The 26944-nt window shown below is 31.3% G+C and overlaps 2 protein-coding genes across 7 annotated transcripts in view; one reads left to right on the forward strand and one right to left on the reverse strand.

Annotated features, from left to right (window-relative positions):
* The window catches only part of LOC118199921 (omega-amidase NIT2), a 33553-nt gene extending 23311 nt beyond the window's left edge, over positions 1 to 10242 (reverse strand). For 2 of the 5 annotated variants that reach the window (XM_085816538.1, XM_085816534.1), the window contains exons 1-2: positions 9356 to 9500; positions 8835 to 8953 (exon numbers count right to left, since the gene is read on the reverse strand). In XM_085816538.1, the coding sequence (XP_085672664.1) occupies positions 8835 to 8953; positions 9356 to 9374 (138 nt within the window). In that variant the 5' untranslated portion in view covers positions 9375 to 9500. The other 3 variants (XM_085816537.1, XM_085816536.1, XM_085816535.1) reach the window with 3 other exon arrangements.
* LOC118187408 (uncharacterized) overlaps positions 9784 to 26944 on the forward strand; it is a 50508-nt gene continuing 33347 nt past the window's right edge. The window contains exons 1-3 of one of the 2 annotated variants that reach the window (XM_035357627.2): positions 9784 to 9905; positions 16097 to 16168; positions 22386 to 22618. In XM_035357627.2, coding sequence (XP_035213518.1) covers positions 16107 to 16168; positions 22386 to 22618 — 295 coding nt within the window. In that variant the 5' untranslated portion in view covers positions 9784 to 9905; positions 16097 to 16106. Of the gene's footprint in view, positions 9906 to 10260; positions 10484 to 16096; positions 16169 to 22385; positions 22619 to 26944 lie in introns of those variants that run through there. The other variant, XM_035357626.2, reaches the window with a different exon arrangement.

Below are 26944 nucleotides of genomic sequence, written 5' to 3' on the forward strand. Positions count from 1 at the left end.
TTATGTGAAAATGGATAAACACTGGCTATGCAACGTGAAAAATTATGCCAAGTGATTTAAGTTTTTTATATGTCGATAACTTGTATATGCTGATTATCTAACTAAATAAAGAGCTTATTTGTTCCTTAAAACGTCTGTCAGAATAATTGGTGCAAGTTTGGTGAGATTTTTGTGAATTTTCATGGCTGATGGAATTTTACAACATGATGTTTAGGAATGAACATATTTATGCTGTTTTACTTTAACGTTTATGAATAAAACACCCTTTCTTCCCCTAAAATCTCACATAATTCAAATATAGTTTTTTGATATTCAAGTTGATAACACATAAAATGACTCCCTTTATAATTCTCTCTTCCATTCATTTGGCTTTTCTATTGTGAATTGCATTTTTTATATGCTGATTTGTCTGGAATTCGGCATTTCCCCATCTTTCTGTATAGTCAAGCTTTCACTCTGCATTATTTTGTCAAAAAACAGTTTCACCATCTAGATGTTTTAAACTCATGGAAAGATTAATGATCTGTTGGCACTGTTGCTAACAGATCACTGTTAGTGACTGTTTTAAACAGACACTCGGGCGAAAGTGATGAACATGCTCTAGACAAAGCACAGCTTCTAGCTTGAAAAATGACTAGCAAGATTTCATACAGGTTATTCTTATGTACTAGCAGCATAAACAGACTAGAATATCTGACTCAACTGTTCTACTGTCAAATTCTGATATTTTAGGAAATCTGCAGTCATTGAGCTCCACGATTATGTATATGAATAAGAGGATCTTTCACTACCAAATTTTGTGGAGAATTACAAAAATAATATTCTTGCAGAAAACTGTTTTATTTGGCCAGCACTGAAACTTGAAAACATTTCGAGCTACACAAGCTGCTTATTGGTTGCTGCCATTGACTCTGCCTAATTTAACAATGAGGTTAAGCCATCAACACAATATTTGAAATAAATTCCAGACCTTTTCAAATAGAACTTCACCATTTTGATATTTCTTGACTCATCCCTTTAGTAACAACTGTTATAATATATTTAAAGTGAAATAAATCAAGATGCGCATGCTGAATAAGTAATCACTCTCAAATGAATGTTGGAATCATAGGCTATACGAATAGCATCTGCATAGTGATTTAACAGAACTATAATGCGAACAATGTATTACTACTCTAACTCCTATTCCAATGATTTTCCCTCCTCTCTGTTTATAATAAGTGAAATATCTAACATCAACATATTTTAAAATTATAAGGCATTTTTAAAGTATAAGTCATATCTTTCTAAGTTAAACTGTATAAATGTAGTCATGTTATTTTAAAGACATTTATCATATGGACATGATATAATATTTATAAATAACTCATCACACTCCTATTCCATTTAAAAAATATTAAACACACCAGCTTGCCTGCATAACTAGTTAAATACAGCAAAATGAATTTTAAGTATCATCAAGACAATCATGTTCTTTCTTTTTTTTGGGGGGGGAGGAGGGATGTTACTCTACTTAATTGAGTTATTGCTATGTTTATAATACAGTGCATATATTTATTTTAAACCTCATTAACATCAGATGGAAACTTTCTAACTTCTAAATAAACAATTTAAGGTACACTTCTGCTATCGGGACTGAATTTTGAAATGTATGTATGTATGTGCATATATGTGAGTATGTATACAGATATATATGAACACATATATCCATATATTTCTGAATCTGGTCCCGATAACAGAAGAGTTTAATTTTGGCTCATTTTGAGCAAACAAATTTAATTTTGAGCAAACAAATTTACAAATTTAATTTTGGCTCATTTTGAGGACTCCGGCATGAAAACTGTCAACTAATGATAAAATTCTTTTGCAGTAATATGAGGCTGGAAAACTTAGAGCAAATTAGAAAAAAAAAAAAAAAAAATTACCTGTGGAATGATCAGTTTTTAAAAAATTGCGGGTTGGAAGTCAGTCTGTCATTCAAAATATTATGACAAGATGTAACATTTACTGTCACTGAGGAAACGATAATAATTTTTAGTGCATTAACTAAAATAATAGGTTTTATTACTGGTCATTATCTATAAAATCAACTTTCAAAATTCCTAATATGTATAAAATACACATATTCATATATAACTCACATCAGTGATATAGGGATGATGTCATTTGTAAATGTTTCACATATTTCATCATTAATGATTAACAATTCCCTACAACCAATATGCTATTTTAAAAATGTCAATATCTAACCTCAAAGTGCAATTATTTGCAAATCAAGATTCCTAGATGATATATATAACTTTCTTTGATTAGCCTAAAGTTCTAAATAAAAAATAAAATAGCAAAATATGAAAGCACGCTAATTTTGGAAAATGTTGCAGGCCATTTAAAGCTATCAGCTAAGTCACGTCATTAAGATACAATAACACACCGAACACATATTAATTCAGAACTCAAACAACAAAAATCAGCGTTATATTTTCAAATTTTCACAGGACTAGTTTCGATGGTTTAACCAAACCATCATCCTCAGCAGCAAAAATGCAAATGAACGAGATAAGGTATAATGATTAGATAAGATAAGAATGCCTGGACAGGATACAAGCCACTGGCGCCATCTGTTGATGAAACCAGAACTAAAACATAATTTCTTTAAAGGCTGAAGGCAAAGATGGATTAGAATAGGGTCATTAACTAGAACAGAAATTTTTTTAAATGTGAAATGCCTCTAGAAAATCCAGTTCACCAATGGAAAAAGTTTTTTGAATAATTTTGGCAGCAGAAAAATTGAAAGTGTGATTTTTGGACCAACAATGTTGGGCAACAGAAGACTTCTGTGTTTCCTTTTTTCTAACATATGCCTCATGTTCCTTAATGCGAAATTTTAAGGCTCTCTTAGTTTGGCCAATGTAAATTAAGCCACACTGGCAAGGAATCCTGTAAATACCCCAGGAATTCATATTCGGAATGGTGCGCTTGAGTATGGAACTCGGAATTTTATTGATGGGAGAATAAATGACGCAAAGGTTAAATTTCTGCAAAATACATGCAACCTTATAGCTAACTGATGGAAAGAAGGGAATGACAACAGAATTTTTATAATCTCCTAAAACAAGAGTTTGCCTTATGGTGTGTTGCGATGAGAATTTTTTAACTGCTTGATTAATAATGTTGGGTGAAAAGCCCCTGTCAATAGCTATTGCTTTTAAATAATTTAGTTCTTCATCAAGGGATAGTTTGGAGGAGCAAACTTGAATAGGACGGAAAACATAGGAATAAAATGAAACTAACTTTTAGTCGGATGACATGATTTAAAGTGCGGTGGAAGGCAAACTGATGATGGTTTACAGTAAACCATAGTACTGAAGTTGGATGTGTTATGTGTGATCAGAATGTCGAGAAACGGAAGAGAATTGCAAGTCTCAAGTTCAAAAGTGAACTGAATAGCAGGATCAATGGAATTCATTGTTAAAAGAACTTTTTTTAAATCATCTGTATTACCCTCAAACAGGGTAAAAGTATCATCTATGTAGCGGAACCATACCAGAAAGTTTAAAGTATCAAACAATTTTGATTCATGATAATGCATGTAGATATCAGCCAGGATGGGACTGAGGGGGCTTCCCAAGGCCAATCCATCAGTTTGCTTGTAATATTTATTTTGGAAAAGAAAATGTGTTTGTTTCAAAAAGAGTTGAGTAAGAAAAATAAGCTCATCAATTTCAATGCAAGAGAAATGAAATTCGCAAAGTGTGGTTTCTAGATATCTTAATGCACCCTCCACTGGAACATTGGTGAATAATGATTTTACATCAAAAGAAACCATGAGTAAATTTCTAGGAGAAATGTTTTTATCCTTTTTACAAACTCTATCAAATTTTTATGGTGTAAATGTGAACGTTTGTGTCTAATAGAGTTGAAAATCTAGAAACTAAATATTTAGCTAACGGATATGAGGCAGTACCTAAATTTGATACAATAGGGCGGAAAGGAATACCACTTATATGAATTTTGGGAAGAGCATATAATCTGGCACAATTTGCAACAGATAAGCGAATGTTTTAAGTTTCTTGAAAGGATTTTTGAAGATTGGTTGCAGTTTTTATTTTTGACAGGTCCGAAGGTGAAGGATCTTTAGGGATCAGATTATATGGTCCTTTGTTTAAGAGTTTAGTGACACCATTGATGTAAGTATTTTTATCCATGACGACTATTTGGCCACCTTTGTCAACCTTTGAAATGATAATATCCGGGTTAGAATGAATTTCACGCATTGTAGCTCTTTCTCTCGCGGTTAGATTTGGTTTTAAAGGTTTATTATTGACTTTCACATTATGAGCGATAAGATGCCTAATCATTTCTTTCTGTGAATCTGAAACTTTACTCAACTTGAAAGCTTTTTCAATACGAGCCAAAATCTTTGGAATTGCGGGTTTAGAGGTTTGTGAGAAGCTATATTTTAGAATTCTCTCGTTCTTCTGATAAATTAACATTAGAAATATTAACTATTGGCTTAATGTTTACATTGGGAAGATTTTTTGAACTACTTGAAGTGGAAGACTGTGAAAGAAGTTTTCCGAATTTAACTGCAAGGGTGTTTTTATGATGGTTAACTGTATTCTCTGTTTTAGACCAAGACTTTTGTTCAAGGGCAGTGAATTTTGGATATGAATTAGCGAGTTCCAGATGAAGCTTATAGAGCTCATAATCAATTTTGGATAACTGTTGATGTGTATCCCTTATGATGGATCGGAGTAAGGCAAGCTTGCAGTTTAACAGAATTCATGAAACACCAATGGAAGGTTTTTGATTAAATTTGATTTGAATGAAATTGGGGATCAATTTTTTACATTTACACTTAAGTAAAAAGTCAAGATGATTCAGGAATTTTTGTCGTTTCAGGCGTAATTTATTGAAACGATTAACGGATGAAGGCATGATAAACAATGCAGAAAATCAAACCAAATTAACCAACCAAAATAAAGCATGCACAAAACAGCAGAAAAATGAAATGAATTGAAAACACTGAATGAACAGATGGTGCAAGTGGCTTGTATCCTGTCCAGGCATTCTTATCTTATCTAATCATTATACCTTATCTCGTTCATTTGCATTTTTGCCGCTGAGGATGATGGTTCAGTTAAACCATCGAAACGAGTCCTGTGAAAATTTGAAAATATAACGCTGATTTTTGTTGACTTCTGAATTAAGTCACATGAGTATATTATTTCACCGACTGATAAAAGTAGTCATTTACAATCTTTGGCTCTACGAATAATAAGCTAATTTAAACTAATGTCAGCATTAATAATTTTCTAATAGCACTTAATTTAAAGGAACTGATCAGAAAATTTCTTCAGCAGATATAGGTGATGTATGGAAAAAAAGAAACAATGTAAAAGAGAATATGATAAAGATGCATTTCAAGAAGAGTCACTTGTGACAACTTAAGTTGGCTGAAGATGAAAATATTACAGAAATAATTCAAAACAACAGAAAAAAAAGTCACATTGTATATAGATGACAAAAAGCTTCAAGTTGAAAACGATTGGAAAACTCTAAAAATGCATTCAATGCTTCTAATTCTTAATCAGTGTAAATAATTCTACTGGAAAGTTAAAAATATGTGTTTATCTCCTAAATAAAGCTTTAATTTTATTAACATCCTTTTTCCTCAATAACAAAAAAACAGGCAATTTGCACTAACCATTCTGGTGAAAATCAGAAGGAATAGATCGTTCTTTATTTAATCAATTAGTACTAGATACAAATTGCAGATATATCATAATAATATTTAAAACAAATATCAGCTCAAATTTTAAGATTATCCGACCCCCCCCCCCAAAAAAAAAAAACTTCACATCCATTTCCAAATAAAGTCCCATATTATGCCTTTTAACTTGCACTTTCTTTTGATACTAAGATCCTGTAACTTTGAATATGCTTTACCCTACATGAGAAGTCTCAAATTTTAGGTAGTTTTCAAAGGAGGAGTAGAAAAGCAGGAAAATAGAAGTATCTTATAATACCCTCCTTTACAAAATCTAAACTAGATTAAATAAAACCAGGTTGATGATTTTTTGAGTCTCTTGCAATGCCACACTTATCTATTACTGAGAATAAATCAAACTGTTTAATGACAGTTGGTTTACCAAAAATGGTTGATGGGAAAGTACTTAAATAGTGCTTTAAATTAAGTTAAAACAATTAGTATTAAAATCTAAAAAATCATAAGAATTACCCCCTCTTAAGTTTTTGCTCCTGATGGAGGGGTGCATCCTCAAAATCAATGTAGTTTTATTTAAAACTTGTGTCAATATAATGTTGCTTTTTTATGTAATTTTAAATTTTCACAATGGTGTGTTTCTCTTCCAATTAAGTAAGAAGTCTGGTTTATTTCATAAAGTCCAAACTACTTTAGAATAGGATGTGATTGGCTAAAAAACAAACCCGATGAGACAGATTTCATATCATAGTTATATTTTAAACATTTCATAAATATTTTTAAAATTACTAAAATATTTTTTTATTTAATGTAGCATTTTCACATGAGGATTTTATGTGCACAATGTTTACGCTATTTTAAAATAGCTATAGCTGCTTCAGAAACTTAATATGAATTTTTTTACGAGTTTTATTTTATTACTACATTATTTACTAACAACTTTGTGATTAATTTGTATTTTTCTTAACATTATAGTATTAATAATGTACTACAGCTTCTATTTTTGTACTTTTCTTTACGAAGAAAGTCATTATGCATACTAATAATCATTTTATCTAGGACAACTACCTCTAGAGAAGGGAGGGGGGGAACTATCTGGAAGTATTGGAAACTGATGAATCTTAAGTACATAAAAGATACCCGGTGTTTTTAAAAATTTCTAAAAAAAGAAATACTAATAAAATTTTTTTCAACCGACCATAAACATTTATTCTCTATTACCATTGTTACCTTAATCCTCTGATTGGCATAACTGTTTTTATCCAGTCATGAAATTTTCTGTCATTTAATATATATTTAAAATATTTTGTTTTCTTATAGTCTTCAGTGATCTAAGTATTAGCCTAAAGAATGGAAGATTATAAATACAAAGAGATAAGTAACTACACAAATCTAGATAATAAATGTTATTTTATTTCTTAGTAAATTTTGCTTTTATTTGGTTGCATGCAAGAAGTCATTATTTTATTTAAATTATATCTCTGTTATTTACTTTCAAGTATTTGAAACTTTCCTCGGCTGGATAAAAATAAGCGACAGATAAATAGCACAATAGTGCGAATCTCTGCACTGAAGCTAAGGTCGGCGATTAAGACTTTCAAAGGCCGTAAGTACTCAAACTATTTTGGTGTAACCACATCTATTTACACTAGCTTATTCATCTCTTCTCTCTTGATTTGTATCTATTCTTTGCAGTCCACATAAAACTGGCAAAGGGAAGTTTCTTGGTGCCCCCTTTCCTGAATACATAAGGACCGCTTTGCGGTGCACCCTTTCCTTTTCTAATCCTAAGAACGTGTTTATACACTGAAATGCCACTGAATTAGGGATAGACATGGCTATGGAAATTTTATAGCGCTGCGTGGCATCTATGCTTACGTAAGGAAGTTGTGGTAAATGCACATACAGCTAGTACTATGGTTGTTGTTAATCAGTCGTTTCAATTACCAGTATGGGTAAAACTTCTGATTTAGACAGCTTCAATCTCCGACAAATAGTAGGCACTCAATGCATGGCTATTCAGTTTCCAAAATCCTCAGTGGGGTAGGATTTTCAAGGTCAACAGTGTCAAGAGTATACCGAGAATACAAGGATGGTGGGAAAAAGAAATAGTGATCAGGCGAATTGCAGAGGATAATTAACCTATAATAAGTCAGCAGAGCTGTATCATACACAATCAATGAAGCCAAACATTAGCTCAAATTATTACCCAGCTGAATCAGGACGACAGTTGTACAGTCAGTAAAAGGATCGTGCAACGCTCACTTCACCATATAAGCTTCGGAAGCTGTAGACCCATGGGAGTACCTTTGCTGAATGCATGCCATCGAACCGCACTTCTTGCCTGGGGAGACTCTAGTGAACTTGAAATGAGTAGCAAGGAATGATGATTCCGACTATTTAATACTGATGAGAGGCTGAGAATATGATGTCAGACTCATGAAGCCATAAACCTTTTATGGCAGATTGGAACTGCACAAGACCATGGTGGCTTAATCGTGGTCTGGGATGTTTTCTCTTGGCAGTGTTTGGGATCTTTGGTACTTGCACCAACCTTCCTCACTATGATTCAGTACGTAGAGTTGCTGGGCAATCATCTCCATCCATTTATGTTTTCTTGTCATTCACACGGAAATGATGTATCTCAGCAAGATAACTGCACCTCACACAAGTCCCGGTTGTATGAGCGTTCTTTCGAATTTCTCTGTCATAAATTGGCTACTTAAATTCTACTGAGCATCTTTCGGACGTTCTGGAAAGAGGTTTGAAACCTCATCACACAGCACTAGTGACTGTTCCTAAATTATAGACAGCTCTATCCGATGTTTGGTAAGCCATTCCTGTAGAATGCTTCCAGAAACTTATTGAATCTATGCTTCGTCATTTAATACTCGTTATTGAATAGCTATCCCTAATTCAGTGGCACTTCAGTGTATAACTTAATGGGTTAATACAGCTCTGGCAAAGATAATCAATTTTTTGCATTTAATTTATATCTCCCTTATTTTGGTATCCACCAATTTATTTAAACCTCATTTTACAAACATGAAGTAAAAATAGTTTTATGCTAACATTCTTCATATAAGGAAATCTTCTATCTAATACTTACAGGCAAACACACCAGATTAGCTCCATTTTGTGCAGATTCTTTGATAAATTTACATGCTCGCTCTATATTCTGCTCTTTATTTGAAGAGACGGCTAATTGTATAAGAGCAATTTTCATTTCTAATTAAAAAAAAGAGGGAGACATATACATTAAAATCTAATAAAACAGCTTATTTCTAAATTTCAATTGAACCATTTAATAAAGAAGGCTATACACAAATTACAACACTATGAGTAAAGTCTGTGTGACCAAATTACAATATTTTAATGCCATAAAATTAATTCCGAGAGCAAATGAAATATTACTTCGAGCAGAAATTTTAAGAAATTGCTCTTTTATTAAAAAAATCAGTTAATCGTAATTTCGTTCATTTCATACATGAGCATCTTGTTATCATGTGAAAAAGATGTAACTAGCTTTTTTTCCCTCATAAAATTTAATGATTGGATACATATTTTAATTATGTTCATGTAAGTAGAGTTACAGTATTAACTTTAAAAAAATTAAAAAATTAATAATACTTCGTATAAAAGCTGCCATTACAAATTACACAATATTTAACCTCTATAATACGAATTAGGAATCTGCTACCATAGCAGAAAGCCTAGGGGTAGGAGCATGCTCACATCTTTATCGCTCATTTGGCTCATGGTATATATTTCTTGTGTTTTATTGCTTCCGATCTCGTATTTTTCCAAATTTAAATGTGAATATATGAGCAAGGATTTCATTAGCAATAGTTTGAAATTTATAATAATTATTAATGATATTTTACACCTTTTTTTCGTTGCAATACTACTATACTGATTTATACATTAAATATTGTGAATATTACGCTAGGTAGATTAAAATTAGATGTGTACATGTAAAAATACAAAAATAGGTTCTTTTAGATTCCCCGATTATTCTCCGCTAACCTAACCTCCTTGCCGCTAACCACCGTCTGGGCGGCTGAAACACAAAATAAACATCAAGTTTTGTATGCTAATAATGGCAACTCTACCCGCTTGTTTTGAAATTATCTGAAAACAAAATTTAATTTGTGTTATAACTTTCAATATAGATTTAAAAGTAAAGCTTAATTTTTGTGATTTATTATGTATTAGTACATCATCCGAATTTAATATACAGGGTTAGCATAAATGAGTTATTCATTTTGAAAAGGCTATATTTTCAAAAGTATATTTACAAAAGTATTACTATATATTCAAAAGTATTACTGTATTTTTAAAAGTATATTTACAAAAGTACACACAAGAAAAATATATTGAACCACAAACTCACCAAGCTTTTTTCACTATTTTACAAAGATTCCCGGATAAGTAGAACGTTCCTTCATCGCTGAATGTATACGTGGTGACGAAATCTTCGTTCTCCAGTGCTTCCTTCATGTTGACAAAAAAAAATCTAGTCGACGGGTGTTATCCTCCGGCTTTAATTGTTGCCGGAGCTACACATGGTATGGTTTGAAATGCAACCGTTGACGCAAAATCGTCCACACAATTTTTTGTAGTATTCCAAACATCTTGTCAATTGACAAGACGAACATGTGGACAACAATGCTACGAAATATATAGAATGAGCTCGATTGTCTTGTCACCAAATGGGCACATATTGAATATTTGTAGAGGGTATATGAACTTAATGAGGTCGTGGTTCTTTTCATATATATTTTATGTGTGTACGTGAAATACTTTTAAAAGTATAACCTTTTGAAAACGAATGAATCATTTATGCTAGCCTTGTATATAAATATGCTATCTACATATCAGTTTATGTATTTATCGGTCGCTGATTCTCTTTGCGTGATAATAGGTGCAAATACCGAAAGCTGGTAGCAGTATTTTTGCTACCCATATATGCCGTCAACATGTAATTTGATAATGGCTTTACAGTTGATAAATATATTATTGTATATGTAGAGTGCTTTTGATGGGATTTTGCTTGCTTGTTCGTTGTGATATATATACTTAGTATGAATGGTGACCACTATTGTCATTACATTAAGTTTGATTTGGAAGATGACATTAAAAGGGAAAAAAATAAGAAAATGTGTTTAATTGCATGCAATGGATTAAAAAAAAATAATATGTAATTAATGGGCAGTTTTATTTGGTGAATCATATTACTTATAAATTTATAAAAATATTTATTTATCATTGCTGTATGAATAAAATTTTGAATTTATTCAATTTTTTGTAGGTTGGGTGATTTGAATATGGTAAATCGCATAAGGGCTATCTTATTCTTAAGAGAATAATGCCTTTATAGAGGACTTTCTAAAAATAAATTATATAAATTATTAGCATGAAAGTAATCATGACATCACATAATATTTGACATTAAGCAATTGTGTGTAAATATGTTTTAGAAATATTCATGGAAGCATTGAAATTAAATTTTCTGGCTACCTGAAGATTTTATATTTTTAGGAAGTTAATTTATATTATGTAATAAATTTTTCAGAGTTTTAAAGTTATTTCCTGTTGAGAAATTAAATCATTATTTAATCCAAATATATTTCTTTGGCATAGATAAGACTTCTCCAACTTCTCATCGTTCGGACTCTTTTTACTTGAGCGAAAAGTTTCGCAACTTTAGGTATAGGGGTGTATAATATATGAATGTAGGAACATGAATATGAATTAAAACATTTGTTAATAATAAATCACAAATAAAATTTATTCCAAAGCAGTTGCTTGGTTTTCATATAAATATAATTTTACTGAGCATTAAAAAAGAAGCCAAATATTCATCCTAATGAGTTGATTCATCCTAATGAGTTTGAAAAGTAAAGCATTGAAATTAAATTTCCTGATTGCATCAAGATTTCATAGTTTGAAAAGTTTAATACTGTGTAATAAATTTTTGAGTCTTTCAGACTTTTAAAATTTATTTCATAAGTATCCCATCGGGAGGTTACATCTTATTAAATTAAAATATTACTAAGTGTAGAGCAATACTTCTCAAACTTCTCCTCTTACAGATCCTTTTTACCTGAAATGTTTTGTGACTCTGTAGAAGTAAATAAACTGGAGATATGAATTAAATATTTGCTGATAATAAATCTTAAAAGGAACTTTATTCCAAAACAGCTTTTGTTTTTCTTATAAAAATGGTTTTGCCAGGTATTAAAAAAGATGCTAAATATTCACACTAATGCATTGGTATATTTCTTTGCTTTTACATAAAAACTCTAATCATGGATGAATATTTGAACTGTAGATGGTAGGGTTTCTTCAGTGTTATGCAGAATTGACCAAATAATTTTTTTTATATAATCGTTAATAAAAATCCCATTATTGTTATTTTCTTCCTTAGTAGGTTCTGAGATAGCTGGTATCCCACATGCCAGTTTCTGCAGTCAAAATCCATCCAGTCTTGTACAATGGTTCCATCAAACGCTTTACAGTAGCGCTTGCATTGTTATCAAACTGAAGTGGCCCATTTGGTTGTTGGGCAGCATATATTTCCATTTTGAATGTATAAAATACTCTGGAATCAACCAATGCAAATAATTTTAGGCCATTATTATTATTATTTTTTTTTTTAAGGGATGTATTGCCTAAACGCACATCGTCTTTTGAATTGTTTTAATTTTTCATCAATTGTTACATGTTCACCTACAGTGTAGGCTTTCTGATAGTTCCCAACGAATTTCTCAACGAACAAAATGTGTTTGTTTCAAACGAACACATTTTGTTTTCCAAAATAAATATTACAAGCAAACTGAGGGATTAGCCATGGGAAGCCCCCTCAGTCCCATCCTGGCTGATATCTACATGCATTATTATGAATCAAAATTGTTTGAAACTTTAAACTTCCCGGTATGGTTCCGCTACGTAGATGAAACTTTTACCCTCTTTGAAGGTAATAAAGATGACTTAAATAAAGTTCTTTCAACAATGAATTCTATTGATCCTGCTATTCAGTTCACTTTTGAACTTGAGACTTGCAATTCTCTTCCGTTTCTCGACATTCTGATCACACGTAACACGTCCAACTTCAGTACTACGGTTTACTGTAAACCATCATCAGTTTGCTTTCCACCGCACTTTAAATCATGTCATCCGACTAAGTTAGTTTCATTTTATTCCTATGTTTTCCGTGCTCTTTAAGTTTGCTCCTCCAAACTATCCCTTGATGAAGAACTAAATTATTTAAAAGCAATAGCTATTGACAGGGGCTTTTCACCCAACATTATTAATCAAGCAGTTAAAAAATTCTCATCTCAACACACTAAAAAGCACACTTTTGTTTTAGGAGATTATAAAAATTCTGTTGTCATTCCCTTCTTTCCATCAGTTAGCTATAAAGTTGCACATATTTTGCAGAAATTTAACTTTCGGGTCATTTATTCTCCCATCAATAAAATTCCAAGATCCATACTCAAGGACCCCATTCCGGATATGAATTCCTGGAGTATTTATAGGATTCCTTGCCAGTGTGATTTAATTTACATTGGCCAAACTAAGAGAGCCTTAAAATTTCGCGTCAAGGAACGTAAAGTATATGTTAGAAAAAAGGAAAAACAGAAGTCTTCGGTTGCTCGACATTGTTAGTCCGAAAATCACACTTTCAATTTTTCTGCTGCCAAAATTATTCAAAAAAATCTTCCATTGGAGAACTGGATTTTCTAGAGGCATTTCACATTCAAAAAAATCTTTCTGTTCTAGTTAACGATCCTAATTCCAATCCATCTTTGCCATTGGCCTTTAAAGAAATTATGTTTTAGTTCTGCTTTCACCAACAGATGGCGCCACTTGCTTATTCTTGTCCAGTCTTTCTTATCTTATCTAATAATTATTTCCTATCTTGTTCATTTGCGGTTTTGCAGCTTAGGATGGTGGTTCAGTAAAACCATCGAAACTAGTCCTGTGAAAATTTTGAAAATATAATGCTGATTTTTGTTGTTGGACTTCTGAATTAGTATTGGTTTGGCGTGTTATTGTGTCTTAATAAAAGGTGGTGTCTCAAAAAATGTGCTCGCACTTCGAATGACGAGAAAAACTTTATTTCGGAACATAGAGTGAAATGGAATAGCTTCGAATACAGTTGAGGAATCACGTTCGTGAATATTCAAATAGATGACCATCATTCTCCAGACAATGCTGATAACACACGCCAAGGGATTCGCAAATGTCACAAAACAGGTCATCAAACAGGTCAGAAATATTGCGATATTCCCCTTCAATGCATCAGTTGGTCTTTTTTGGTGCGATAAACATTGTCTTTAAGATATTCCAACAAAAAGAAGTCCATGGGCATGAGTTCTGTGGAATGCGCAGGTTATTCAATGGTACCCCTTCGTCCAATCCATGTGTCTGGAAAAGCTGCATCGAGGTGAGCTCGTACATCACAATGGTAGTAAGGAGATGCTCCATCTTGCTGAAAGTAAATCTCGTCATTATCACCAAACATCTCTGAAATTTATGGACCAAAAACTTCTGAAGCAAGTTGAGATAACTCTTACCAGTGACAGCTCCATTAAAAAAAATGGTCCTGTGATGCCCATTGTGGATATCCTATACCACACTGTTACTCCTCATAAGTTTTACATACTGTTTTAAGTGTTACATGAGGATTTACAGGACCCCAATACGTGCAATTATGGCCATTAATGGAACCATTTAATTTAAAGACTGCCTCATCGCTCCACACAATTTTGTGTGCAAACCCTGCATCTTCTGCACATTTTTCCAGGTAACATTCACAGAATTGAATATAATGAATTTGACTATACACTCTAGCAACACAAACTTTTTGGATGATACCTGATACAGTCAAAAGTCGTTAATCCGGACTTGCCGGGACTTCGGCGATTCCGGATTATCGATTTTTCCAGATTATAGATCATTAGTTTAAATCTGGTAAGATGGCATGCAGAAATTATAAAATTAAAAATATGAAACCGTAATTTATGAAATAAAGAAAAATTATGATCTAAAGGGTATCAAAATTTACAAAAAAAAAGCTTAATATTTATTTGTTTACTTTATTAAACATTTCTTTCAATGTAAGTTGTTTAAGCTGCTTCATTTTTTATGTGATAATACATTCTCTTTAATTCTATAAACAGACATAATTTCTTGTTCAGTTACAAAGTTCTGCTGTTCAAGTCCTATAATTGCTGTGTCTACCGACTAATTTGTCAATCGAAATTTTTTCGTTTTCAATAACCTCTGTCATTTTCTTCGCTATCGGAAGCAAATTATAATGACGAGGAATTTGATTTAAATCATACCAAAGACGGTGTACATCAAGATGAAATACTACATTTAGTAAGGAATCATAAGCCAAATAAAATAAAAACATCTGCCCTGACGATAAGGTTAGTGCTGACAGATCAACTTCCAATTCAATGCACGCCGCGGCGTTAAAGATAAACAAAGTTTAGATAAACGTTCAAGTTTAGATAAACAAAGGATATGCCTTTATTCATTTTTTGTAGCAATTCCACTTTTTGTTTAATGAGCTTCGAAACATACTTTTGCTTTACAGATCCTTTACATATTAATAAATATGTAAATGGAAGAGAATTGCAAGTCTCAAGTTTGTATATTAATAAATATATATCAGAAATTCTATTTGTCATAATCGAAAGTTCAAGCTTACTTTTATAAGATTGCTCTAACAGTCTGCAAAAAATAATAAGCCGGATCTAATTCGAAGATTAAGGAACAACGCAATCTGCAACATTAACTGTAATAGATAATTAGATAATTTTAGCTTAGCTTATACCGTCCGTTATACATTAAACGCGCACTCGTAAACGTATTTTGCGCACGTGCGCAAGCATATTCGCAGCCATAAAGGTCTTACGCGACGCATGCGCAGAAAGTTGGAAGCTTTGAGGTCCGGATTATAGATCATTCCGGATTATGGGTGTCCGATTTAACCACTTTTGACTGTATCTTTATGGTAACATAGAGCAGAAATGGCAAAACTGATGTTAACTACTTACAAAATGTGAAGATATTTTCTTAACCGAGGTCATTTTTCATGATACATCCTGAAAGGATACTATACAAAAATTCTAGATTAGCTTGTATGATCCAGGATAACTAGTCTGGTTCAAAGCATTATTCTGTGGTATTTCATATACTGTACAGAATATATAGTATGCTCTTATTTAACGTGTTATCTTTATAAGCATACTATATATAAGTTTTTCATATCTAAAGACTAATGTATAAAACTTCCTATTATAAAACTAAGTAAATTTATGTGCTTTTAAAATTTGACAATAATTTATCTTGTAGATATAATTTGATGGAAAATAAAAAACAAAGCTGTGTTATTCAGGGTGCTGATTTGTGGAAATTCTATAAGCGGTAAGTAATTTTCTAAGTAATCTTATATGGGGAGAGACAGAAGTATCTCGCTATTTAATAAATAATAATGGAAGATAAGGTATGAATTCATAGTATGGCATTTTGTTGTACATATGGATGCATATATTTCTTGTAACGTGGTTTCCTTTTCACAATGGCTTTGATGAAAGAAAATGGTGCTGCAATTCATTGATGAAATTTGGGGTTTAAAAAGTTTGATTTGTTGTCAGGTGTTATAAATCCATGAAAACAAAACTGTCTAAACAGTGACCAAAGCATATCATCAATTTATTCATTAGCTACATGCCACAGCATATTTAACAGTTACATATAAAAGCAATGTAATAATACAGTTTTGTGAGCAAGTTATTTAAAATAAACATATATAAACACATGCAAATATTAAATAAATGTATTTAAAATAAACAGCATATATAAACAAACCATAATTAACTTTTAACAAACACTTTTTGGTTACTACTGTTCAGCCATTGATGCTAATAATGTGTTAAATATATTATCATGGCTGTTATGATGCCTGTATATGAATTCTGCTAAATTTGACTCCAGGTAATGGTGATATTTACTCCCGAGTTTTCTATTTCCTCAATTTATTAATTCCCATAAACATCCTACTTTCTGGCTATAGCATCTTTTTCCATTGAGAGCAGATTGAAAATAGAAAGCATATTAAGGAATTAACAATGAAAAATTGCTTATTTTAAAAGACAAACTTTTCATTAGCTGAATAAATGGAAACAATGTGCACATGCATAAATTGTAAGGTGACTATTGTTAAAAAAAAAAAAAAAAAAAAGCTGTTTAAAATATAAATAATATGTACAGAGTTATATTTTGAAATGCAGTGAACCTTTTTAAATAGTTCACTGCAATTTTCAATTTGTTCTTTTAACTCTTTGTAAGCACTAAACTCGAAATTGCACTTAATTATAACCATCACCTTCATGGTATTAATGTTTAACTTTACTGCTGTCCATGCTTACTGATTTTACTGCTGTCCAGGAATTAGGAAAGAAAACACCCTTCAAGTAGCTGCAGTGGCACCAGGTAAACAAAGCATGAATTTTATAGCTTTCGAGAGATGCACAGAAGAAATATGATTTTCATTGAAATAGTTTAAATTTTGAATCTAACGCTTATTGGTGGGTGTTTCTTCATTATTCCAATGCTGATGTTTTCAAAAATTTATGTAACTTTTCAAATGTAATATTTCATTGAATAATTCATTTTCCAGTGCCATATATTCGTTTTCAGGCAAAAATGAATGTATGAAAACTGTTTCTTCTACTTTAGTCTAATCCGTTTGACATTTTAAATTGAATTCACTTAAAATGAGTAATTTCTTTAAATCATTTGCCCTGTAATTCTAGAGAAAAAGCAATATTCATATAAAATTTTTTACTTTGTTTAATTCTTTCACATCGAGAGACGACCAAATCTGTTTTCATCAAACATCGAAAACGCCCGTGTTTACGAATTTGTCTTGGGATAGTTTTCCTTTCCCCCTGCCTGGTAGATAGCTACAACATTAACAATAACCTACTTAAGTGAAATGACTGTTTCTCTCTTGGGGGTTTTTCAGCGGTTTCATCCATTGTGTGCAGTTTCACCTTAGAGCCGGATTGCACCCGTGAACGTTAATAGCTTTCCGTATGTCTCCTTTAGTTGCTTCAAAAGAATGATTGACATGTCTCTTAACAACTCGCAAAACCAATGAGCCATACACTAACATGGAGGGGAAAGCACTAGGTGGAAAATAAAGGAGGCGTTGGAGCGGTTTGCCGTTGCCTGAATGAATGAGCGTTACGGGCGACTTCGATGCGAAGGAGTTAATAAACCATTTTTGGTCCATATTTCATTTTCAATCATGTTTAAAATAATGTTTAAACTAGGCAGTAGAAATGTAGAATCAGATTTTTCTTTTAAAGTAAAAAATAAGATCATTGATGTCTTCTAAAATCTTGATAGATGTTCTTTTATATCCATCCATTCGTTTTATTGAATTATCAACACTGATGCTCGTGCTTGAAGGAATTGAAGCCAGTTTGGCTTGTTCATAAAAATAAAATTTTTTAAGCTATCGGACTTTTATCAATTGAAAAATATGGAAAGGAAAAAGTCACATCAAGGGTATGTTGACATATTGGCTATGCCATTGTTGATATGTTACTTCCCATGCATAAAAATGCTTCATATGGCATATTATTATATGCTCCAATGCCTCTCATGCAATCCATGCAAAACTAATACATTCCATATATAGAAATACTATAGAAACTAAATTATTTTTTATGGATCTTTAAATAAATCGTGAGTTTCAGGAGGCGTATCCGTGTAGGACGCAGCACTAGAATCTGGGACTGCCCTGGAGAAACCTCAACGAATGGTTACCATAGCAAACTGGTAATCATTTGTTTCTCTCCTTGACTTTGTAAAACTGAATGTCAGTGAAATAGTCAGAAATGTGCATTCTAAGTATTTAACAACAATATCTCTAATATTTAACAATGAAAAATTGTTATGTTTTAAAAGAGAAAATTTTTACTACCTGATAACACATAAGTCATGTATCAGTAAAGTCTCTTTTGTCAACAAGGTGAGAACATGCCAATTCTTTTTGTTATCAAGGATGCTGTAAAATGGAAGTACTCTTTGTGTTTTTAAAAACACACCGTATAAGTGATGATAACCTCTAATCTGTACACGTTTTTCCAATTTCATGTTAAAGTTGCCAAATGCATATTGCACTATATCTAGTGGCACAGCTACAGTTATTTGCCATGAGATCTTCCAATTCTTCTGTGTTGTTTGGTTTTTGGGAAAATATTTAGCTCTGAGATATACTTATCAGAAGTAATCACACATTGGGAGATGTAGAGAGCTTGTAGGCCATGAAGTATCACCACTGGTGCAGACATGACCAAGGAACATTTCCACACACCACTGTTTATATGTTTATACTTTATGAGCCATTGCACTGTCTTGTTGAAATTATGTTGTAAAATGACTGAATGCCATGCTATTAAATTTCTGGGGAAAGAAAAGCTCCAAAACATCTTGCTGTATCTTAATATAATAGACATACATTGTAAGGATCTTAAGTTTTACTAACGTTTATTTTATTTTAAATCTTTACTATCACTTCTTATTTTCTACTTCCGGCCAGAATTATAAGCGTGAAGGAGTTTATGCAAAGTTGTCTGGCGAACGCCAAGTATTTAAGTGTGGCCTTTTTGCCAAGCAGAAGAGAGGAAGCCGTGAGTTCGAAGCAGGCCGCTTACCTTAGAAGTTACGCAGTTGCTACTTTGCCTTCCAGGCCAGAGGTTTTAATCCTCTTGATAAATTAAACGTATTGTAGTGTTCACAGTCTCTGTGCTACATACGCTTCCTGTTATTATAAGGCCAATCTTATTCTAAAGTTAAATTAGAGTTTAGTTTTATTTTGATATCTTTTAAGTTAGACCCCGAGTGGAGGGTCATTGTATTCCGAAGTACGGAAGTCATTGTATATAAAGAAAAAAATAAAGGGTTTTGTATACCCTTCGTCTGTATCCTGTCTACTTACTACAATTAGTGAACATAGCTTTAGTAAGCTCTCTGTTCTAGTCAGGTCATTGTATGTTTCCGAAGAAGGTTAGAAGAAACATTGAACCTGATAACATTACTATCACTGCAAGTATTAATTTCAAATAAGTAACATCTTATAATTCTAAATTTATTACAGTGCTTCTCCATTTGCTATGAAATGGATGTTTATGGAATTGTAGATTTCTCTTCCCTCTATATCAAAAGTTTTTTTTTCTCAGCACACCCAGAAACATGAAAATTTCATCATCAGATACTATGTGCAGTAACATATTTTACCATAGGACATCAAAAAATAATTTTTCAGTAAATATTAGATGATTTCTGATTTCCAGCTTTTGTTTCAGCTTTAGTGCAATATGCATTTTATATTGATGATAATTAAGATCCTCAGCTTATTTTCATGTCAATCATTGTGGACTTTTCACTAGTTCTGGCACACTGTTTTAGTGTTTTGTAGTGATTGCATTGTTCATGGTCATCCTACCAGTTTCTCATTCAATGCTGCAGCCATGGTTTGGAAAGATTTAATCTGTAACTTGATGGTCTTGCAGCTTGAAAAACATCTGTGTCATAAGATGGCAAAACTCGGTAGTTATTTTTTATTTCATAGGCTGCACCACTCGGACACTATTTTTAAATATAAAAATAATACACATAATTAAGAATATATAAATGATTACTTTACTTTAATAACTTATTAAATTTAAATTCCTACAGATGTCATGCAGCTTGGGTAAAAAATAATCATATTTTTTATCACCACTTCCATGAGATAGTGTGGGAGCAATAATCTAACTAAAAACAGTAAATAGCATAATTCATCATTATTGGTTTTTTATTTTATGAAGCTATTGAAATTGAAATTCATTGGGCTATTAAACTAATTCATAGAATCATTTTCATGTATTATTAATTATTTATATTTTTTTCATAGCTAAAAATAATAACATTTTAGTTACAGAATCTGAGAAATTAATTGCAAATTAAAAATGATAGATTACATATTACATCACTAACCAAAACTCTTTTAAAAAATTATGCTATGTTTACATAAATTGCTCACTATTCTTGGAGTAATCTTTCACTACATAAGCATGGTATGGCACTTTCCACTGAACAGTGAAAAATAGTATAGTTTAATGCATCTGTGCAGAGTGTGGGAATGATCTGAAAAAATGTAAATGTAATTCTATTGTGAATTTAATTATGTAATATCATATTTATCTCTCACACTTTATGTTTTAATAATACTTGAAAATATGGAGATATTTTTGCCCCACTTTGTATTTGTCATACATATTTCTCCACTCAATAATAATTATGCATCTCCAAATTTTCAGTTTTTAAGCTGTTTATCATTGTATTCGAAAGAGCAATAAATGCATGTATTTATGCACTGTGTCTTTTTGCTAAAAAAAAATATTAATAGAAGTTTTTTAGCCCAAAGAGGCAAAGAGCTATTAGTCTTGAAACGGCTTTTCGTGTCAAATCATTAAAAGTGTTCAATCACTTTTAAAATTTTTGCCCCCAACTATTATCATCTTGTATTATATGTAAAGAAGTTAAATTATGAAGAATCTGCATGAATGTATGTATGTTTCACCCACTGTGGAAAAAAACAACAGTACCATTAGAGCCATCAGATTTTTAATAACATAGTCCTCCAACCGAATATGGGCATCTGGAAGCCTGAACTTTGAATTTGTTTTTACTATCTATTTTATATTTTATAAAACTTTAACAAATTGTGTGTTAAAAAAACTCAATGATTTCAAAGCAAGCAGTGGCAACACTGTACAGAATAAGACATTTTTATCTCCAGTGTGAGACTGTATATTGAAAATTCTAAAGATATGCTGATTTTAAATATTTTTAGCCCAAATGGGCATGAAACCAAATGCTCTTGAAACGTGTATGTGTGTGTAGGGGAAAGGCCCCCCCCAAAAAAAAACCTTTTGAGCATAATATAAAATCTGAAAGCTTTCAGTTTTTTTTTTTTTTTTTTTTTGTTTAATTATAAGAGAGAAATGGTATTCTTTTCAAGATTGCTAACACTTACAAATTGTCAACTTCAAAATTATGTTAATTTCTTGAACTTTGTTTCTTTTTTTGTTTAATTATAAGATAGAAATGGTATTCTTTTCAGGATTGCTACCACCTACAAATTGCCACATTCAAAGTTATGTTAATTTCTTGAACTTTGTTTCTTGATGTAGGTTTAATATTTAGCTATTTAGTACTTGAGAAAAATGATATTATGCAACTTAAACAAATATTAATAAATTTAATATCTTTTCATCAGTAAATTGTGGTGTTTACTGATAAATTAATAAATATTTGCTGGGAAAAAAAGGACTATAAAGAAATTTTTGTGAAAAAAATTATAAATTCTGCAATAAATGTTTTATAAGGGAGGTACAATGAAAAATAAAATTATTTATGCTTATTTTGTTCAGCATAAAATAAAACATATGATACATTCAAACTTTCATACAAAATGATAAGAATGAATGAAATAATAAACGGCTGCTAATACGCAATAACATTATTTTCTGATATGTGTATTTGTTTCTTTTAAATGTATTAATATTTTTCCAAATAATTTTAGACCACTTGACAGTACTGTGAAAGCAGGTGATATTATTTTTAAATTATCCGAGGAGGAAGAGGATGTTAGTACAGATGTCTCTGACGGACAGGAATCTGCAAAGTTTATTTCTGTTGAAACCCAAACGGATTATAGAGAAAGTGAAGCACAAACTGAACCTTGGGATCCTCCTTATTATGTGTGTAAGAAACATAATATGCCAGAAGTGGTTTCCTTAAAACGCTTTTCTTATGGTTAGTTAATTATTATTTTTTTATGAATTTTCATTTGTTACTCCATAATGTTATAATATTCCAATATGAAGTACAAAATAAAAAATGTAATTGTGGTAAATATATATTTAAATAATTATGGTACAAAGTCCAATTTTTTTCTTTCAGAGTCTAGGAATAAAGAATATAATATTCCAGAAAAAACAGAGATTTTGTTAAAGATAAAAGAGATTTTGTTTCTGAGCAATTGAGTGCTTGCATGCCACTTTTCAGATACCTATTGGCTAGAGAATCACACTGTGGACAATGACAATACATTGATTGATATTGCGTTGACATAGGCTACTGATCACATTTTTGACTGAGTGGTTTGGGGGCAAATAGCATTTTTCTCTCATTTTTCTGAAACAATAAGTGAAACCCTAAAACATACTTGTTTGCAGTCGAATATTAAGCAGTAAGGCAAGGAGAAAGAATTAAATACTGAAGAACTAAAGTTCAGTTAATATAATAAATTGTACTCCTTAATTTTCTAATTTAATCTAGCTTTTTATTTTTTTCATGCTCCTATTATTACAGCTGTCTTATCAAAATTAAAGTTTTAATCTTCAATTATGTCGAAAAGAGTTTTTATGTCTGGAGCTGCATCAGAATCTGCAAAGTGAAAGCATGTTTTGATTTCAGTGAAGCTAAAAGTTTAAAATTATGGCAAAAAAAGGGGTAAAAGCTTATTTGTCTGAAAATTATATAAGGTGTATGACATTGAAAAGTCAACAGTATGTGATATAAAAAATAGAAAAAGGAACTTCAAAGTTTTTTGTAGATTCTGACATGTCACTTGCAATGGATAACAGAAAAGTCACATATTATGCTAAACGTGACAGTCATTACAAAGTAATGATTGAATGGTATGACAGCATCACAGTGAGGGCATGCCATGAGCCTAATTCTAATGACTCAAGTTAAATATTTCACAAGAAAATAGTCTTAGAAACTTAAGTGTATATATATGACAAGTTGATTTATCAAATTTAAAAATCGATATAATATATAGCTGTTGATAATTTCTCATGAAGGAATTTTTGCTGGTATTGGAGCAGGTGAACAGTTTGCAGATGAATTCATTTTGCTCATTAATAATGAGAAGTTATCTCCAGAGCAAATTTATAACCCTGACAAAACTGTTTTTTTTTTTTTTTTTTTTTTTTTTGGGGGGGGGGACAATGTTTCCCTAAATACCTTGGCTACCTATGGAGAAAAAGCCACAACTGTTGTTATAGATTCCAAAATGAGACTCACGATTTTGGCATATGAACAGATGCTGTAGGAACAAACAAATGTAATCTTTTTGTAATCAGAAAAAATGCACAACCTCGGACAATTAAAGGAGTAAATGTTTTCCACCATTACACTAGCACTTAATTAAAAGAGCATGGATGGCACAAACATTAATGAGTGATTGATTTGAAAATCATTTCATACCCCAGGTTCAGCAGCATTTGAAACTAGATGTTACTGAATGATGTAAAAATTACCCATATCTAAGACAGCTTTTCAGTACATACTTTGTTTTATAAAAAGTAGTAAAGGGTAATTTTACTCATTTTACTAAATGTCTTCATCTTATTCTTTCTTCAAAACTGCACATTCATTGGCCAATTTCACCATGCTGAAATACAGATATAAAAGTTCTTATAAGTGGGAATACCATTTGAGAATTTTTGAAATATTTTAACATAAAACCTTTTGAATGGAACATTGAAAGGTTATGGGAACATTTGTCTGCAGAAATAAAAAAAAAAAAGAATTTGACGTAATTTACAGACCTTTTCAAATATAATATTTCATCAAATAATTCATTTTTCACTGTCATATATTTGTTTTCAGGTGAAAATGAATATGTGAAAACTGTTTCTTCTACTTTAGTCTAATCTGTTTGACATTTTAAATGAATCCATTTAAAATGAGTAATTTCTTCAAATCATTTGCCCTGTAATTCTAGAGAAGAATATTCATATAAAAATTTTTAATTTGATAAATAAACCATTTTTGGTCTATATTTCCATTTTCAGTTATATTGTTTAAAATAGTGTTTAAACTTGGCGGTAGAAGTGTAGAATCGGATTTTTCTTTTAAATTAAAGGGAAAAAAAAAGATGTCTTTCAAAATTTTGCCAATTTTTTTTTTTTTTTTTTTCCCCCTCTCCATCCGTTCATTATACTGTATCAACACTGATGCTTGTGTTTGAAGGATTGGAACCCAAAGATCGGCTTCTTCATAAAAAGAAACTTTTTAAACTATCAGACTCTTATCGATTGAAGAAAAATATGGAAATAAAAACGTCACAACTAGGGTATGTTGACATATTGGCAACGCCACTGCCGATATGCCACTTCCCATGTATAAAAATGCTTCATGTGGCATATCACTATATACCTGAGTGCTGCTGATGCAATCCATGCAAAAATACTACATTTCATATGTAGAAATACCATAGAAACTAAATTATTTTTGAAGAATCTTTAAATAAATTGTGAATTTCAGGACTTGCATCCGTGTAGGACGCAGAGCTAGAATCTGTGGCTGCCTTTGAAAATTCGGGACGAATGGTTACCATAGGAAACTGGTAATCATTTGTTTCTCTTCGTGACTTTGTAAAACTGCTTGTTTTACAAAGTCAGAAATGCACATTTTAACTGAGTATTTGACAACAATATCTCTAATATTTAACAATGAAAAATTGTTATATTTTAAAAGAGAAAATTTTTGCTACCTGATAGCACATAAGTCATGGACACAAGCAAGTATCAGTAAACTCTCTTTTGTCATCAAGGTGAGAACATACCAATTTCTCTTATAACCAGCTAATTTATAGCCAGGTAGCATATTTCCTAGTGATGATGATAGCACCAATTTAAAGATTTCCAAGTATCACAAGAAAAATGCAAAATTTTGTATTAAACAGAATTTGTGAAGAAATGGGGAGAAGTTTAAAAAGTCATAAGGATTAGGCAAAAGTTTTTCATTATGATTGATCATAAATTAGGTAATGGACGGCAAAATCTGTAGTGTGGTTTTAAATCTAGAACTTCAGATAGTGAAGAAAGTAATGAAGAGATTGTTGAGAATGAAAAAGAGTTTGATTGATAGTTTAGTGGAAAGTTTTGACACTGTAATTACAGACTTTCTAACTGAATTAGAAATTATGTCCATCTATAAAATTAAATAGAAGGTACTATAAGAAGTATTATGCCTTTTTTTGTAAATTTTTGCTCCTCCTAAGTCATAGATGCTTCATTATTTCATAAACATTTATTTCATATTTTTAATTATGATTTCTACATGTCATTTTACTAAATTTAAACTGACAATCTAAAGTCTGGAAATTTCCAAATACCTAAAATCATTGAAATCCTGATAGTTTTGGATCTTAGACTTAACTATAGACTTACTTTTTGGATCTTATACTGTGTTCTTTTGTTCTGTATTTAAAATTCATTTCACAGTACTAATTTGTATTATGTTCAAGAAGTTATGAACTTCTTGAACATAATAAAAACTAGTACTGTGAAATGTAAGGCAAACAGTACTTTATAACCTGAATTGAGAAGTACCATGCAATTTTATTAAAAAGCCAAATATTGGCCGCTACTCTAGAAAATTTACGAGGTAAAGATGAAAATGCACATCAGTTTTTACCTATTTTGATTTGCAAGTAATAGGATGCCAGCTATAGAATGTAATTATTAATTATGTATTTAAAACTGGTATCAATTAGATTTATATTTATACACTAGAAATAAAAAAATTTGCTGAGACAAGAGAAAATCACCTTCCTTGGAACAATGCTGTGCTTTATGGAGAATTTCGATAAATGAGTGTAAATCCAATTGCATTATTAAAAGGCATGAAGAACTAGAAAACTGCTCAGAAACTTGAGTGTTTGCTTGAATGCGAAATTAGTCTCTGTAAAAATGCTCCCTTGGCATAATTAATGTATGTGTTTGCAGTATCTCAGGGTATGTGAAATTTCATGATGTTTGCAAACATTGAGCATACCTAAAAAAAAAAAAAAAAAAAAAAAAAAAATAAATAAATAAATAAAAAATATTTTGACTTTTAAAAATAAATTGTTGTGTTTCCATAGCATGATCATTCCAGAACCATGACCACTATACAAATAGCAGATTACTGATCTTATTATTATAGTATAAACTGATTGATTTAATTAGATCATCTTGAAGAAGGCTAAGAAAAATATGACCTGTAATGCTAAAATGTCACATTTATTGTTATTTATAAGTGAAAATAATCTATAATTGATTTTTATGGACTAAATATTAGAAA

The sequence above is a fragment of the Stegodyphus dumicola genome, chromosome 5 (genome assembly GCF_044657685.1).
Source record: "Stegodyphus dumicola isolate Sdum_Otavi_A_Nest chromosome 5, ASM4465768v1".
NCBI classification, from domain to species: domain Eukaryota; kingdom Metazoa; phylum Arthropoda; class Arachnida; order Araneae; family Eresidae; genus Stegodyphus; species Stegodyphus dumicola.